This window comes from Passer domesticus, chromosome Z (genome assembly GCF_036417665.1).
Source record: "Passer domesticus isolate bPasDom1 chromosome Z, bPasDom1.hap1, whole genome shotgun sequence".
Lineage (NCBI taxonomy): Eukaryota > Metazoa > Chordata > Aves > Passeriformes > Passeridae > Passer > Passer domesticus.
The window spans coordinates 10,143,620-10,160,630 of NC_087512.1; the positions used below are offsets into that span (position 1 = coordinate 10,143,620).

Sequence of the window (17,011 nt, forward strand, 5' to 3'; positions counted from 1 at the left end):
GGGATTTTTTAGGGTGCTTTTCAGATTTCTACAGTACCTCGGACAGCTCAGTCAAGGAGAAACCCAGTGGATGGAAGACCTGCAGGGCCAGGCCTACCTTGGAGGAACAGCAGAACAACCCACTCCACCCCTCAGAGTCAGTAGCAGAACTTCTAAACATACTGTCCTAGCACTTATGATGAACTGAAGACTGAAGATATTCACCTTCCAGGAAAATTAAATAATGACTTGGAAAACAAAGCAAGATTGCAAAAGGGGGTATAAATGGGAAGGTGGGGTGAAGTTCAGGAGGGAGTAAATCAATCCTCATAAGGAATATTTGCCAGTACTCTGTTAAGAATCCTGCTGAAATCCAGCACAATGCTTGGATTTATTGCTGACCCAAAATTAGATCTGCATTCAACATGATTTGCAAAATTTTGAATATTGATGGCTACCAGATGTAAGGTGTCTGGATTAAGTTTGGGCTTTAGGATTTCTTGTTTTTCACAGTTTTTCAAACTATAACTTAACAAAGAAGGTGTGAGTGGAGTTATACTTTTCAGATTCCTTTCAATCTGGGATACAACGTAAAACCAACAGATGAATCCTTGCAAATCAGACAAGGGAAAATAAAAGAACTGGCACAAACTCCAACAAACTGAAAGCACGTTTTTTCCTCTACTACTGACTGTGAGCTAAAGCAATAGATATTGCTGAAATGAAACGGAGAGTGTTTTAAGACAGGATTAAAATACAGAAAATGACAACAGAAGCAGGTGAGATATCCCAGGGAGAGGAAGAAATTTAACACATACAGGACGAACACAACTTGCATGCCAAGAAACACATGGAGTTACAATGGATGATGTCAGACAGTTGGCAGAGGCTGACCATAGCACCCACAAAGTTTTCTTGTTTTGTTGTGGTTTTTTTTTTTTAATTTAGCACAAATGCAAACATAATATATCAATAAAATTGTGAAATATATGAAATCATATGATATGGAATATGAAATCACACTGGCAGACTGAAGTTTACTTTTTTAGTCCTAAACATTCCTGTGCAACAATCCTGCACATTTCCACCCCTCTGGTATTACCTGGAGGGCCTGGTTGGCCAGGCTGGCCTGGGGGCCCCGGGATATATGCATTAGAGGCAAGCACTTTTTCACCAGTGATTTGCTTGCTAAGGTCAGCAGCATTATTTGGCAGTAAAGCAACCTGCCAAGACAAAAAAAAAAAAAAAAAAAAAAAAAAAAAAAAAAAAAAAAAAAAAATCTATGTAAGACCTCCATTGTTCAGCCAGAAAAATTACATTCTTATTTAAGCTTTCATGTGAACAAACAGCATTTAAATATTTCAGGAAAATATAATGAGTTTATTCATATCCTTGACTGATATAATCAGAAGAACATCCTTATTCTGTGAGTCTGTTCACCTTTCAAGTCACTGTGGAAATACTCCAAGCCAATCCAACAGAGGAAATTCAGGTGGGATACAGCAACGAATTTTGAAAAACTTGAGTCTCATTCCTGTTTCTCAGGAAACCTGTTTTTCCTTATTTGAAGTTTCTTCTATTCATTTAATGCCTTACTCAGGGCAACATTAGCTCAGACATTTAAGTCCTGAATTGCTGCACAAGCCACTAAGTTTTCATGGTTTTAATGAGAACCCTAAATCCTTTGTGAATCTGGCCCTGGAAAGTAACCACACTGTTTAACCCATCAGGTGTCTGGATCTGCTCTGCACAGAGCCACAAAGATAAAGTAAGTGAGAATGCAAGCGGAATTGCAAGCTACAGTTTAAACTGCCATTATCCATTACCTGTTTAATTATCCATTATCTGTTTAATTATCCGTGAAACCTTCATCTATCCAGTTGAATATATTTAATAATTCAGAAATGTTCTGCAAAAGTTTAGTCTCATAAGAATCAGCTGAAGGGTGCCTGGAGGAGCCAGGAGGCTGGTGTGCAGTGAGGAAAGAAGTTTATTAGTGGTGCATGTAGCCTTAGGATATTGCACTGCCAAATTGGAAAACTATTTCAGCAATAGCAGTGCAGGCCTACCCCTGGGTTAACTTTGTTGCCTCTTGAATGAATTTGGCTCATTGGATAATTTGATGCTGAATTCTGCAGCCTTTGCCTGTGAGAGCTGCATTGAATAATATAGATGATGATTCCTGCTATTTGACAAAGCTTTTAATCAGTTATCTGGAATTCTCTGAGCTGGGCTGTTCTTAAGACTCTTACCTATTTCTGTAATTATTTGACATACATTCTTCTGCCATTACTGGAAACCTAATGTTTGTAATGCACAGGAAAAAACCACAGTGTAATGCACCTGTAGTACCTACTTGAACTGGGAAAAATTTCCTTTGGCAAACAAGTTATTGCTTAGGGATCACAATTTGAAGGCAGGGTGTGCTGCTTGTAGTTTGGGATTGAATGCACAGAACAGTTCTGAAGAGAAAAAGAAGTCAGGAAAAAAAAAGCTGGAAATGCTGAGATAATTCTTGGTGGCATTTCTGAAACACCAGTTTGATTTTGAGATTGGAACTCAAAATGTGATGACAGGAACACAAGGATTTATCAGCTACTTGTGAGTTAGGTTTTGGAGAGAATTGCAGTTCCAAAAACCAGATGACTGCACTATAGGCAAATTAAGAGTCATGATGTAAACTTAGCAAAAAATTGGTAGATTCACTCCACCCCTGCAGAAATCCATGACAGGATGAACTCATATTTTCACAGAAGTCCCACAGGATGTTTCTTATATTCTCACTCCTATGAATTTTCTTTTCACACAGAAAATGGGGATTCAGCACATCTATAGCTCTGGGGTGAGCTGTCATCTCTGTTTTTTCAAAGCAAAACCTGTGTTTTGTTTACCAGTGACCTTGCAGCTTTCTCAGCCAACTTCCCAGCCAGGGCAGCACAGACCAAACTGTGGGGCTGCTGAGCATAGAGAGCTCCTCTGTGGGACACAACACCCTACCCCTGGAGCTGAGGAGGAAAATCCAGTAGCTGGGGGCTCTCACAGACTCACTGTGATCAGCATGGGAAGATCTACTGGCTGGCTCTGGTCAGCAAAGCTTTGTTTCCTAGAGGTGTGTCCTGTCCAGAGCAGGCTCCTGGCTGGATACAAAGGAAAGGCCTGCAAGGACCATGGTGCTAAATTTCCTCTACATGACACAAATCAGTCAAGGACTCTGCGGTTCCAATGCTGCCAAGATAAAGCAGAGACAAAAAGTCAAATCCTGCGGCTATCTGAGAGTATTATATTTTTAAAGTAGTTTTTTTTAGAATATTTTTACTGTTATCAGTGAGTGCTTCTCCTTAGAGGTGGCCACAACTGAGTGGTAGATTAATTGAAGTCTTCTTTTTAGCTGGCATGTAAATATCTTATTCTGGGGATCTATATCTATATCAGTTGATAAATAGATGTCACTTAGTACATAGACCCAGCCATGAATACTCTTCAGGTTATACTGCAAATGGTCAGACTGGAGTAAAAAGGTGCACTTAGTGGCAAAGACTCATCATGAAGTGGATTTGGAATTGTATTCCCTTCTGATGCTTAAATATTTACTTTTTCCTGCCAGCCAGGCTGTTCTAAAAACTGAGTAAGTTAAAAAAGAAATCACATAGCTGCTGTGAAAGCGTCTCTGCATGCTTCCCCACTGACTCAGCTGGACTTGAAGTACACACTAAGAGTGCCAAAATACCCAGGCTCTGGTCTAGCTCACTGCTTTTTGATATCTTCTGGCCAGAAAATGGTTGTTACATGCACTGGGCCAAACCATGTGTTTTTGTTGTTGACTCACATCCTCTTAGCTATTGGATATACTCACTGGCCTAATTTCTGTTTCACCTTTTAACTGAACCAGGATCCTAGTCCAGGGTAACCTTGGCTTTCTCCATCTACAGCTCAAAATCCTAATGGCCCTTGGAAAATAACGTTTTGGTTATTTTTCCCATGTGCATGCAAATATTAGCAAGGGTAAATTATAAAGAAAGGCTGGTCTAGAAACAAGTCTTCCATGTGCTGTGTTGCATGCTGCATTTGGAGTTTTGCATAGTTTCTAGGAGGTCTGTGGTTTAGAAAATTGGACAGTGCTTGTCAAGAGTGATGTGGAACATGGCTTTCTAATTAAGATGTTTAAACTCATCTGTGCAGTAGGATCAAGCTTACTAGTTTTTTCTTCTTTTAATTGTTGGCTGTGTGTCAGCATGCCAGATATATTTCCCCCAGTTTTTTCAGCTTTCCACTCTTCTTCCTTTCATCAAGGTCTTAGATCAACCTAGGCCTGCCCACAGACCTCTAGTCTATCAGGACAGTGCACCTCATTGGATGACAGGCTTTTCTGCTAACCACAATTTTCAATAAAGTTCATAAAATCTGAAAGCCTTAACCACAAGACTGAAGACTCATTTCAAAAACCATCTCGCTGGCAGACAGAAATGAACTTTTCTATGCAAAACAGAGCAGCTTTAACCACAGCTATTGAGAGATGTCCTCCCCAGGAGAGCTTGGCCATGGGAGGTGGCTGGTGAAACATGAGGGTTGGTGTCTCCCTGGGCAGAGAAGCACCATGGGGCCAGGTCTCCATTCAGCACAGACAAAAACACTCCTTTCTGTGGGGTAACAGTTGCTGAGGGTATTGAGAACCTTCTCTTTCAGCTCATTCTGTGTGGAACACAACCCAGTGGGCTCCCTCTGAGGATGCCAAGTCGATTAAGCCTCACTAGGGGCATATGGGGGGAAAAATTAAGTTAGGGACTATGACAGGATTTAGCTATGAATCAAGAGTGAGCTGCTTAATTTGTCCACAGCTACTATACAAATGCCTACAGTGACAGGTCTCAATGGTCTGAGTTTTCCTGGAATGAGTTTTTAACACAAGCATCTAACAGTAAAAGTTAGACACAAAAAACCTCTCATTAATTCCATCAATCAATTCTCGAGCAAACAATGTGGCCAACAATGTGACCCCCAGATCCTTCCCTGGAGGTCAGTGTGAGCCTGCTCAGCATCATGGAAAACAGCTGGAGAAACAGCCACTCAAAGGCATGAATCCTTTTTTAACCTCTCTGCTACCATTTTTTTGAAAAACAGAATTTCCATCACACATGATCACTTCCATGTTTGTGTTCATACTGATTCAGAAGGAATACATGATGTTTTGAGATTTTGGAGATAAAGAGTATCTCCAACCTCAATGAATTCCACTTTAATGAGGACGATTTCTTTCTTCCTAATATAAATGAGTAACATCAAATGCAATGAGTGAATACACCAAATTGTGTTTTGACACAATGGAAAGAAATTAATTGAGTACCCTGGGAGAAATTATTACAGCCTGTCAGCATGATCTGCTGAGAATGTTCCTACAGAGAACTTCAATTTGAGAGAACCTTAGTGTTCTAAGGAGATGCCACCAGAAAAGGCATTACACCTGCATCCCTGCATATGGCTCTCCAAATCTGAGGCTGTGTCTTTGCATTATCTCACTACTACTCTTTTCCTTATTGCACTACTAAAATGCAAAAGAAAGCTACATATGTGAGCAATTAAAGCCCAGGAAAAGCTTCTAAATGCATTGTTCTCTACTAGCAAGGGGATAGGTAAAAAAATACCAAAAGGTTTGTGACTTAGGGTTTTTCTTTTTTAAGGGGAAAGTAATATTTAAAGCTAGTGGTATTTTTGTTTAGTGCCACACCTATTTGGCAAGAATCCTGTACCAGCACCCTATTAATGAAAAATCATCTTCCCACATCTATTAAATGTCTTGCATGTGCTTCCTCTAGACGTGGATCATGTCCAAAATCCTGTGCATTCAGAGTGAGTGAAAAGTTCAGGCCAGCACAGATAGCCAAGAAACCTGGGCTCAGCCTGGGAAGGGTGCTTGTCAGACTCTGTTGGTAAAACAGCTTTGGTAAAACAGCTCCATGAACTTGGGGAGCAATCTGCTTACAAATTGTACAGGAGAATAAGGGAGAGATATCATTCCTACATGATTTTAAAATATATTGCCCTTCTCTTTGTGTGTACAAGAACCACATGTCAGTGACAGCTCCAAACATAGAAATTAACCTCAGTTGTTGTAAAACATGCAGGTCTGGTAAAGACATGAGTGATCAGTGTTCATACCTTTTGCTTCAGCTGTAAAACCGTCTGCTTTATTTGATGGAATTCCTTACAGGAGGCACAGCATGTCCCCGGTTTCGCCACATTTTCAGATTTCTCAGGAAGCCCAACTGAAAGAAAGCAGTTTCCACTATAAATGCAAAGATCCAAAGGAAAGAAATTGATAAAGTGATAGCAAAAGAAACTTGAAGGTTGTTATATTTCCCCAGACTGTGAAAAGAGAAGGGAATCCTGCCACTATTAAATCTTTGACTGTGAATTTCTATGTAAGGCTGAGAAACTTTGCAGGGACAGCTCTGAGCACATTTTTAAAGCAGCTGTTTCCAGTTAACAGTCCACAGAGAATTCATTTGTTTAATACCTGGAAAAGTTCACACCCCTTCTTTTATCTTTTTGTTTAGGGTAGACTAACCCCATAGATCTGAACTGACTTACAGTTCCCTGAAGGGCAAATTTTCATATGCTATAAATTACAGTAAAATCCCTCAGAATATGCTTGTTTCGCTCATTTTGCACAAACTGCTCTTTATCATCATGGGTTATTCTCCATGTGATGGAATTAGCCTGAGCAGAGATGGGGATTAAGATTAATAGCAGGGATTTAAATCCACACAAGAGGAAGGGTCACATCTGTTGATACTATGCATGAATAGGATCTTTTCAAGAATCCATTAAATTATTCAAACTGTGAGAGATATTGCAAATGTTATTTTTGTCCTTTTCCCAGTACCATACACAGCCAAGCAGTTCTGCATTGCAAGCAAACAAGCATTGTTGTAACAGATGTCTGCTTAAAGACAAATCTGGTTTCCAAACCACAGGGTGACACATACTGGCAAATGCTAGGTGACTTTTTTCACTTCAACATTGCTGAGAAATATCAAGTCTGTTGAGGCTTTGCATATGATATGTAGCCATGTATGATGTTACCTGGGAGGGTTGCTGGGTGTGTTTGAGCATGGACCTTTCAGAGCATGTCCCACAATGGAAAAACTCTGCAGGTGCTCTTGTTAAAGCCAGGGAATCTTCAAAGTCTTCCAAAAGGATCAACTGCATCGTGCTGAGTTACTGTGCTACACTTGTCTCTTGGATTAAATGCCCTTCATATTTTCAGAAATGTGTATTGATTTTGAAACATCTGCATCTTTTGAAATTAACCCTGAAGCTTCTAATACAAATAAAATAATATAACAAATTCTAATAAAAATATTCTAATAAAAATATTACGTGCTACTTGATTTTTTTGCAAGGTCCAGTATGGAAGATTGCAACCATCTGATTGCTGTCTATGGACCACCTATGCACATATTTATAGGAAGGTATTTTTTATTCCATTGGCTATAATGATGTATTGATTTTAGAAGACAAAAATTAACCTCACTTCTCTGCTACTCAGTTAGGAGAGAGATGTAAGGACAAGATGCAGGAATAACCAGGAGTATTAAGACAGCTGTTAGTACTGAACTGATTGGAAAATTTGGGCACAAAGGCCTGTTTTTTTCCCCAGTCATGAGCTGCCTGTTCCCATGGCTGCAATCTGACAGCCTTACTATATTACACATATTATTTACCATTTTTATGGCAGTAAGCACAGTGCTGTTTGAGCTTCCCAGCCCTTTCCCCAGGTTTGGTACCTGATCAGCTTTCTGTGCAGTGTTCAGATGGCTCCAAGATTTAAGACCAGATGGGCCTACTTGGTGTTTTCCAATGGACTCTACACAGCACAGAACAGAATTTCACCAAACTTCAGCTATGCTAGATCCAAAACTATTTAGCCACAAGACCTCCTCCAGCATTTTTGTGAAGGTACAGGAATACATAGTATCTGCTGCTTTCCTTCCTCTCTCCTATATCCCTAATGCTAATAATTTTTGCCTTTGATTGCCTCCAAAACCTCTTTGCCCATAAACCTTTCTCTTGTAGATGAAATAATCTGCACCATGCAGGGCTTTTTTTCTTTAAGAGGGAATTGATGTGCTGTAATGAAGACACGACTTTACGTTTCTGTAAAATAAATTTGCTCTTGACCACAAGTCAATTATTGTGGAGTTCTTCTTCCCTCTCCAATTTCTCATCTTCCTTTAGAAAACCCTAGTGTCTTGACATGCCCATTTTTGGACCTGTGTAGGAGTTACAGAGGGATGTATATGGAGCCATAAGGAAAAAAAAAACCCACAAACCCAAAAACCCAAATATTTTTTTTCTTTGTTTTTCAAAGACCAATAAAGTCTGGATTTTGTACTGGTCTCAACAAAAAATTCTTTTAATAGCTATCTCACCAAATGAGTTCTATCATTGTGTTAGGAAATGTTGCTGAAAGCAACACACAGTCATGTGGAGAAACTGCCAGAGCCTCTGCTGTTGGAAACCTAATGCAATCCCACCAGAATCTGTGGAATTATATGCAGATTAAGAAGCGGCGAGTTTGGCCTTGTGTTTCATTATAAAACCCAGTTCATCCTCCTGAAGGATGTGACACATGGGGCTGACAAGTACAGATAAAACAGGGCTGTAACAATCCACGGAGACAAATCCTGGGGGGATCAGCTAATGTTTGGGAAATGTCATACCAGTGAGATTTCCACAAAGCTGGCTGGATTTACTTGTTGGAGGAAGAAGTCCAAGATCCTTGTATGAGCAAGCATGAGCTGCATCTCAGGAGAGAGGTGGAATCCCCCTAACTCATACCAAACAGAGGTGATGATTTGCCCGGGGAAGGAGTCATCCATCAAACATTTGCTCTACCCCCATCCAACCCTGTATCAGGACCAAACTATGAGTAAAGTCAGAATAAAGTGAGGATAAAGCCAGAAGTCACCTAGGACAGGCCAGCAGAGACAAAAGGCCATTAGATGGAGCCACCCACGCATGGTGCAGAAACCAAGGTCACCTACCAGGGTCAGCTGAGCCAACACTGAGCAAGGCACTTACATAACTTGTTCCCATTGCACAGACCTACACAAGGAAACCGAAATCATTCTGAAGAAGCCCTAAAGCAGCCCCATTTCATACAGGCTCTCAGAACTCAAAGTCTAGCTTACACTTGATGGGAATCCTTTAATCTTGGTGAGCCCTGTGGCACCTATTGCTAAGAGATCTGCGTGGGGGAGTGCTGTGTTTTCTTTGTGCATGGGCTCGGAGGCCATGCCTGGCTGGTGCTGGAAGAGGAGGAGGTGCTGGCAGGGGAGAGCTCTGCGGGAGCTCTTCTGCAGGCGGTCTTTGCATGGAGGCTCTCGAGCTGATCATCTGTGTTGTATTATCTGGGCTCAGCCCGCTGAGATGGTTTCATCTGCCTACTTCTGCATTGCCTCCATCAAATGCTACTGCGGAGGCAAGAAAAAACGCTCCCTCTTCTTGTGTCCACTAACCAACCCAAAGCTCGCTGTCAAGACACTTACAGAGCCAAAAAAAAGGTGACCACATTACAGCCACTTACAGGGTCAAAAAAAGGTCTGAATTGCATCCCTTGGGCATGGAACAATGAGAACACGGCTGTACCTCGAGGAAAACACGCGCCCTCGTTAGAAATGGAGAAGGCTAACGTGCTTTTGCCTCTTACACTGAATTTTAAAATAAAACAAGAATGTTGCGGCTGCGATGAAAAGCGAGTGATGTGTTTATTAGGCAGCTGCTCTGGCAGGGATGCGGTGCAGGGCTGGGGCTGGCCGCGGGGTGGAGCGTCGCCACAGCTGGTTCCCTGCACGAGCCTTCTCCTGGGAATGAGCTGCGGACACGGCTCTCCTTCTCACCAGAGCTCTGAAAATTCCCAGCATTTACTGCAGTACAGCGGGGTAACTGACCAGAAGGCATCCTTCTTTACTTCGCACAGCTGGCTGGGGAGATATCTGGAGAGATGTTGGGTATTTCATTCCAGATCATCTGCTGGAACTGACATTTTTATGTGCCCTGTACATTCACTGTAAAAATGGTGGTTTTCAAACAGTAGAATAATTTCCATAGCCTTGAATATTTTGAATGGTTGGTTATCCTAAATGCTTTGGATATTACTGTATAAAGAAATTTGAACTACCCAAAGGGATATTTTAAAAAACTCTCCTATTTGTAGGGAGACTATCTAGGTTATTTATCACATACATGCACACACACACACACACACTCTGATAAGGAAAAAAAAAATTAAAACCACAAGGAATAATTAAAGTTAATGGAGTGGCTCCAGTTACATATTTTCAGATGAAAATCAAAATTATAAATTGCTCTGGCCATCCGGTGGGATTTGGTTCACACTGTGATACCACATTCAGGCATTAATTGATGAACCTGTGGTAAGTCACCATTCATCAAAAGTTGTTGGGATTTTTTTCCAGACCTCTGTTCTCTTCCTACTTTCTTTTAAAATGTTCATACCAGTATCTATTCTGTAGTATTCTAAATGCTGTAATTCGATAACTAGTATGAGGTCAAAGCCTTTAAAATAATTTGTGCACAGCACATGTATATACTTTGAACCAACAGTGAGATGCAAGAACAAGCCCTTACATTTACCCCTTTCCCATTACATTCTATTAAAAAAAAAAAAACCAAAACCAACAAACAACCAAAAAAACCTAAAAAAAACACCTCCAGCCACAGGACACACAATTTGACATAATTGTAGGTCAGCAGCATTTGGTCTTGGTCAATGAAATTTAGAAGTTGATTTAAGCAAAGCTTGGAAAATGTGTTGGACCCCCAAGCACATAGTTTTTGAGCCTCTAAGGGCCGAGGGGCACTAGCCATCCAACCCAGGGCCATTTACTAATCTCAGATGTGGGTGTGCAAATATAAATTAAAGTTACTGAAATTATCTAATTAACAGGTGAAGTCAGTGAAAATTTTTAAGGCTCTTCATCTGGTAAGACTTTTTCCTATGTCTCCTTAGCTCTGGACCACAAAACAGTTATAATCCAGGCTGGTATTGGAGCAAACTATGGCTTTTAGCAACTGGATCCAGCAGGAATGCTCTAACTGAAGCTGTAATGGTAAATTTAATTATTCAGCCATTCTGCCTCCCTAGGAGAAGATGCCTTCCACATCCTCCAGTGTACTTGTGCATTGGAGAACAGAGTTTGGCAGGGTTGCTCCACAGGTGCTCAGCTGCCCAGCGAACTGCCCGGATACCCCAGGAGCATCAGCTACATCCCAGCTGTGACCCCCAGCTCCAAGTGTAGCAGCACTGGGAGCAGTTCCTCTTCATGACAGACCAACCCTTTAGGCATTCATTTGACATTTAGTGTGCACTGGCACCTGCCTTTATCTCCTTTGGTGCATGTCCTGCCATCCTCCTCCCGGACATAGCCTTCGTGGCACTCGCACCTGTAGCTGCCCACGGTGTTGACACAGATCTGAGAGCACAGAGTCCCATTGCTTGTGGCACACTCATCGATATCTGGAGAGAAGCAGAAATTAAAAATGTCCTGTAGCTGGAGGTTTCAGACCTCCAGCAGAATAAAAGGCTTCCTTTAGAGGTAAAAAGAGATTTTGTGGTTAAACAAACAAGTAATTGGAGAACCACAATTGCAATTGAAGATGGAGCCTTTGGTCTGGAACTCTGGGCAAGCTGCACTATTATTATTATTAACACACCTGGCATTTTATCAGTGAACGTTGTTTGAAAGTCTCCTTGCATTGAAAAGCTCACAAGCAAAGCTCAATCCTGTGGCTCCCTGGCATGGCAAACCATGCAGGGCAAGGCAGGACTAGCCACAGCATGACCACATGGAAATGATTATATACTGGCCATCTGAATTATATACTGAATTATATACTGGCCATCTGAATCAAACCCCAAGGATTAGTTTTAGTAATTAGGCCTAGTGATAATGCTTCAATGTTCAGTATATATGGCTCACAATCAGCAGGAAGAATTAAAGGAAAAATTACAATAGCCCAACACTTCAAAGTCTTTGGGTGTGTAAGTCTTGTTGTAGGTAATACCTCCTAATAATTTCAAGGGCATCTAGATCTCTGAATTCTTAACATAGTTAACCCCCACATTTCCTCTCTAATAATATTGAGAATAAGAAAGGTTTCAGATTCAGAGTGCCTCTGGAAAGACTGAAGGGAGCAGGATAAGTCATTAACCAGGGAGGAGCTCAACCTGCTCATCTACCCACCCAGGCAGTAAGGCTTCTCTCTGTTCCTGTGCCTCTCCCGATCATAGCGGTATCCAGGATAGCAGGTGCACAAGACTCTCCCAAAATTGTCTGTGCACTGCTGTTCACAGGGGGCTTCGGCACAGACATCGTAGTCTAAGGGAGAGAAAAACGTCATTAGGAAAAATACCAAAGTCAGTAGATGGATGATACTTAGATTGCAAACATTTCACCTCTCTGCTAATTAATATAAGGTTGAGTTATATTGTTTTTAAGGACTGAAGGAGCCTAGATATAAAACATTAATGAGACATGCGCAAAGGAATATATTAAAATTGTAATTGCTATTCACAGCTTTACAGTAGTTAGACTATTTCTTAAAGAGGTATTTTAAGCAAGGTTTACTTTTGCATTTGGCAGATTTTAGGAGTTATTTTCACAGAAATATTAAATTACCTAAAACATTCTTTTAATTTTCTTCAACAGATTTTTAAGTATAATAGCAACATTTCCTATGCAGAATACTGTGAAAAACCATGAGGTTAACTGCCAAAGCCAGGCAGAAAGTATATCACAAGGAAAAGTTAATTACATCACATGTTAATTGTTTGAAGGCAGATATAACCCTTCCAGCAAATAGTACATTGCTACAAACCCATCATCTCTCTTAATAGCTGCAGTGTGCAGATCAGGGATGTCACTGAAATCCCAAAACACTAAAATCCCTGTTTGAAACCTGAAGGAGGGAAAATCTGTTTCTAATTTCACTGCTGTGCAGCAGCAGAACTGAAGCCTCAGGGATGCACACCAGAGGACAGTGGGGTTTGACCCACATCCCTGTCCTGTCAGGGGCTGGATGTGGCCCCTGGCATGGTGCTGGTGGCAGGGCTGGGGGTGAGGACAGCTCCCAGCTGTGGGTGTGAGGGTTTTGCAGCACCATGGGGAACATCTGCCAGGAGACACCAGGTCTTGAGTGGCATCTGGTCTCAAAACCAGCTCAGGCACAGCCTGCCCAAGGTCAGGTTTTACACCAAAGCAAGTGGCAGTTTCTGTGACCATTTCAGAGAGCATCCAGGTGGCTGTGACAATCCAGTGAGTGGGCACTGGGGGCCATAGCAGAAATAAATACCTCATCCATGCTCCAGACCAAACCTGTCCAAACAAAATCTAAGTGGTTCAAGCAAGTTTCCATCAAAGCACTGTGTTTCCATATGCATAATTAAAACTCATTATTGTCTCACCCTAATGACTAGCAGATACCTCTGGGTATGATGATTGTTCCAGACAATTAAAATGAGCTAAGAGATGGTAAAGCAAATGAAAACACATTTTCTGTATGAAGTATATAGAGCACATCCCTAGCACTGGGGTTAAAAGTGACAGCATGCCAAAATACAGAAAAGCACAAAATGAGACTTAACAAGATGCCGTATCTCTCACCAGAACCCCTTAGAAAAAAATGTACTATTGTAATAGACATACTACTCTAACAGTGCCAAGCATTCTGTTTGTCACCTCCTGAATAAAAAGCATCCTTTCTTTCCTTCTTTCTTCACAACTTGAAGTCTGCCCACAGTGCTGTGGTGGTGACTGGCAATGCTAGGACCCCCTGCAGTAACCAGTGTCCAACAGTGCAGAGCCATGAAAGAAAAACATAACTCTTGCTTTCAAACAGTTCAGGCTAGGGGTAGTTTGGACTCTTTAGGTGATGCTGGGCTGTAAACTCCTGTTACATTTGGAACTACTAAATAGTCCCAGCTTTAAAGCATTGCTGGTATTTTTCCTGGGTATGGTTACAATTTTTGTTTTCCACTGAAACAAAACCAGAGAATAGGATGGTATGTCCAGCATGGGGTGAATGTGCTGCTCCTTACTCAGTGTACTCACTCAGGTGTGGGACTTGGCCTGTGCCATGTTCAGCTATTCAGAGCAGAGGTAAAACAAGCTCCATAATAGTTGTGCCCTAACAAAATCAGAAAACACAATGCTGGAAGGGGCCACCTCCCATCACAAGCAGCTATGCATAAGCATTTCCTAGTTTTCCTTTTCCTTAAGGGATGGATATGGCTCGCCTAGTAGTCTAGTCCCAAGATGAAATATCCTTGCAGACAGGAAGCTTTTTACTCATATCTAATCCAAATGCCCCTTACAGACATTTAGGCATTATTTTTGTCCTCTTCTCCTTGGCCATAAAGAGCAGTTTACCTTTCCCCTTGCAGCAAGTTTTCACATACCTAAAAACTCTTATCATGTCTCCCCTCAGCCTCCTTTTTTCTAGACTAAACAATGCCAGCTCTTTTCATCCCTCTGTCGCCAAGTTTAATGTAACCAGTCTTTGAACGTGTCCACCTCAGCACAGCTCCATCATGTCCATTGCCTCATTTACTTTCACACAAAGCTGCAGAACGGTCTAGGAAGGAAAAATATCTCTGCTGCTGGTCCCACACAGTCAACCCAAACCACACAACTGTTGTAGGCAGGTCCCAGGTACACAGCTGTATCCCCAGGGCTTTGGTCCCAGGTAACATAACTTCCCTAGAAACAGCTCTCACAGCTGAGATGGAACTAGGCAAAAACTGCTGCACCACCTGTGTGTGCTCTGCAGAACTGGAGATGAACATTCCCCCCTTGAGTTTAAACCCCTTGTGTGCCAGCCTAAGAACTGTGGTTTAAGGATGAATCAAAAACATACAATGAGGATCAGGCTGTTCCAGACTTCAGGAAAATGCAAAAGCCAAAGCAGAATAACAAATGTCTCTGTATAAGTTTCAAGTAACTCAGAAATGACAATACAGCATGGAAAGTTGTACCAAGGAAATTTTTGAAACAACATTACTAAGGAAAGAGCAGATCTGACTATAGCTGGCCCATAATAGAGTATTTTACTCTCAATTCTTCCACAGCCAACTCAGGAAACAAACCAGCAATAGGAAGGGTGGCCTCCAAAATAAACTGCTCCATACTGCATCTGTCCCTTCTTCACTCTGTGACACCATGAGACAGGACCCAAGACTGGACTTGGCTGGAGCAGTGAGTCTCCAAAGCAAAGAAAAGGAGAACACACAGGAGAAAAAGGTGAGGAACTGGTTTTTTTTTTTATCCACGTTGCTGAACAGGTGGAGCAGGAACAGATGCTGCAGAGAGAATCAGGCACATGGAAGTAACTCCACTGAATGTTTACTGAGGATCCCTGACCCTGCAGCTGAAAGCCACAGTGGGGAGGTGAGTACAAAACAGACAAAAGGCAGAAACTGGAGGCATAGACTCATACTCCACTACACTGATCTCTGTTTCTTTCCAAGGACAGATGAAAAATAACAGGACAAGAACCAATAATGGATGCGGACAAAGCCACAAGCCTTTGGGAAAGAATCTGTTTAAGGAACAGCTGTCCCAGAAGGAGATTGGTGTGTTCCCCAGGCAGCTTAAAAGAGTGGAAAAGGGAGGATCTATACCTCTGTCAACCCTCCTCCCTGCAGCCACTGCTAAATCATAGAGAAGACAGGGCTGGAACTACTTCTCACAGTTTCAATGTGCCAGTACTGGATTAAAAGGTGCAGATGTGTTCTAATAAACTCACATCTGTAATGCATTTATGTGTCTGTTTGGAGATATGGATTTCATACAGCTACTCTGTCAAGATTATGCCAAAACAATGTGTGAAGAGCCAAGTGATGTCTTGTAATAGAGTAAGTGAAATGAATACTTCAGTGAATCATGTTTCTTGTCGCTACACCAAGGGCTGAGATTGTCTTGGATGTTATAGCCACTGCTGCGGCCTCTGAAGTTCCAGGCAAAATACAGATAAAGTTGAAAAGGGGGAATGGAGAAACAAAGGGAGAGAAGCAGAGAATTGAATTAGGGGCAGAAAATCTCAGGTTACTGAAATGCAGTTAAAAGACAGGATTAGACAAAGTCAGTGGGCATATAATAAAAGCTGCTTTCATAATCACCTAACATCTCAAGAGATGAGAATTAGAAGCCAAAGTAATAAATTGCCATGGCTCTCATTTTATTTTTGCTTCTGTTAATTCTCTTGCTGTATCCATTATATTCAGAGAATAGCCAGTACATAAAATTCTTAAATCTATAGGAAAGCTGGAGGCCAGAATGTAGAGTCCTGGCTTCTTTCCACCCTGAAAGGATTCAGGAATTCTGCCTCCAATACACACAATTGCCTCTTCCAAGTGTCTCTCTTACACTGGAGCTGTCACCCGTATCACACATGCTGAGACAAAACTCACAGCAAAACCATGGGACGAGGAACTATGTGGAGTACCAATTTCACCCAAACCCTACCCAGCTCCTCCAGGCACAGGGTCATCCTCAGCTGTTTCCCTCTGTTTTCCTCCCTGTCTCCACCCCCATCAATACACCAATTGTTTTAGTGTTTTTAGCCAGTGGCAAAGAAGACAGAAATTAAAAACAACAACAACAATAAACCCACAAGGATTAGAGTTTGGATTATAATCCCTTTTGGCTGGACATTGTAACTCAAAACCAGCTTATTCTTCAGTATGTTGATTTGTCACTTTTTTTCCGAAACAACAGTCACAAGCTAGGAAAATTCTGAGACCAAATCAAGGCTTTCCATATATCATCAATTAGAAGAATGTGTTGTCATAGATCAACTTTTTAAATTACTTGTTATATATAAAAAAAAAAAGTTTATTGGCATGTTGTCTCTGGGCATTTGCTCCTGCCTGGCAGCTCCTGCAAAGTCCCAACAAATTCAGAGCCAGTTTCATCCAAATCAGATCCATTTTTACTGAACTATTCTGATTGAA

General features: G+C 41.5%; 1 protein-coding gene across 1 annotated transcript in view; it reads right to left on the reverse strand.

The window, feature by feature from the left end:
- CCBE1 (collagen and calcium binding EGF domains 1) overlaps positions 1-17,011 on the reverse strand; it is a 96,514-nt gene that overhangs the window by 7,248 nt on the left and 72,255 nt on the right. The window contains exons 4-7 of the mRNA XM_064403572.1: positions 12,246-12,380; positions 11,381-11,518; positions 6,133-6,239; positions 1,082-1,202 (exon numbers count right to left, since the gene is read on the reverse strand). Of these exons, the coding sequence (XP_064259642.1) occupies positions 1,082-1,202; positions 6,133-6,239; positions 11,381-11,518; positions 12,246-12,380 (501 nt within the window). The remainder of the gene's footprint in view (positions 1-1,081; positions 1,203-6,132; positions 6,240-11,380; positions 11,519-12,245; positions 12,381-17,011) is intronic.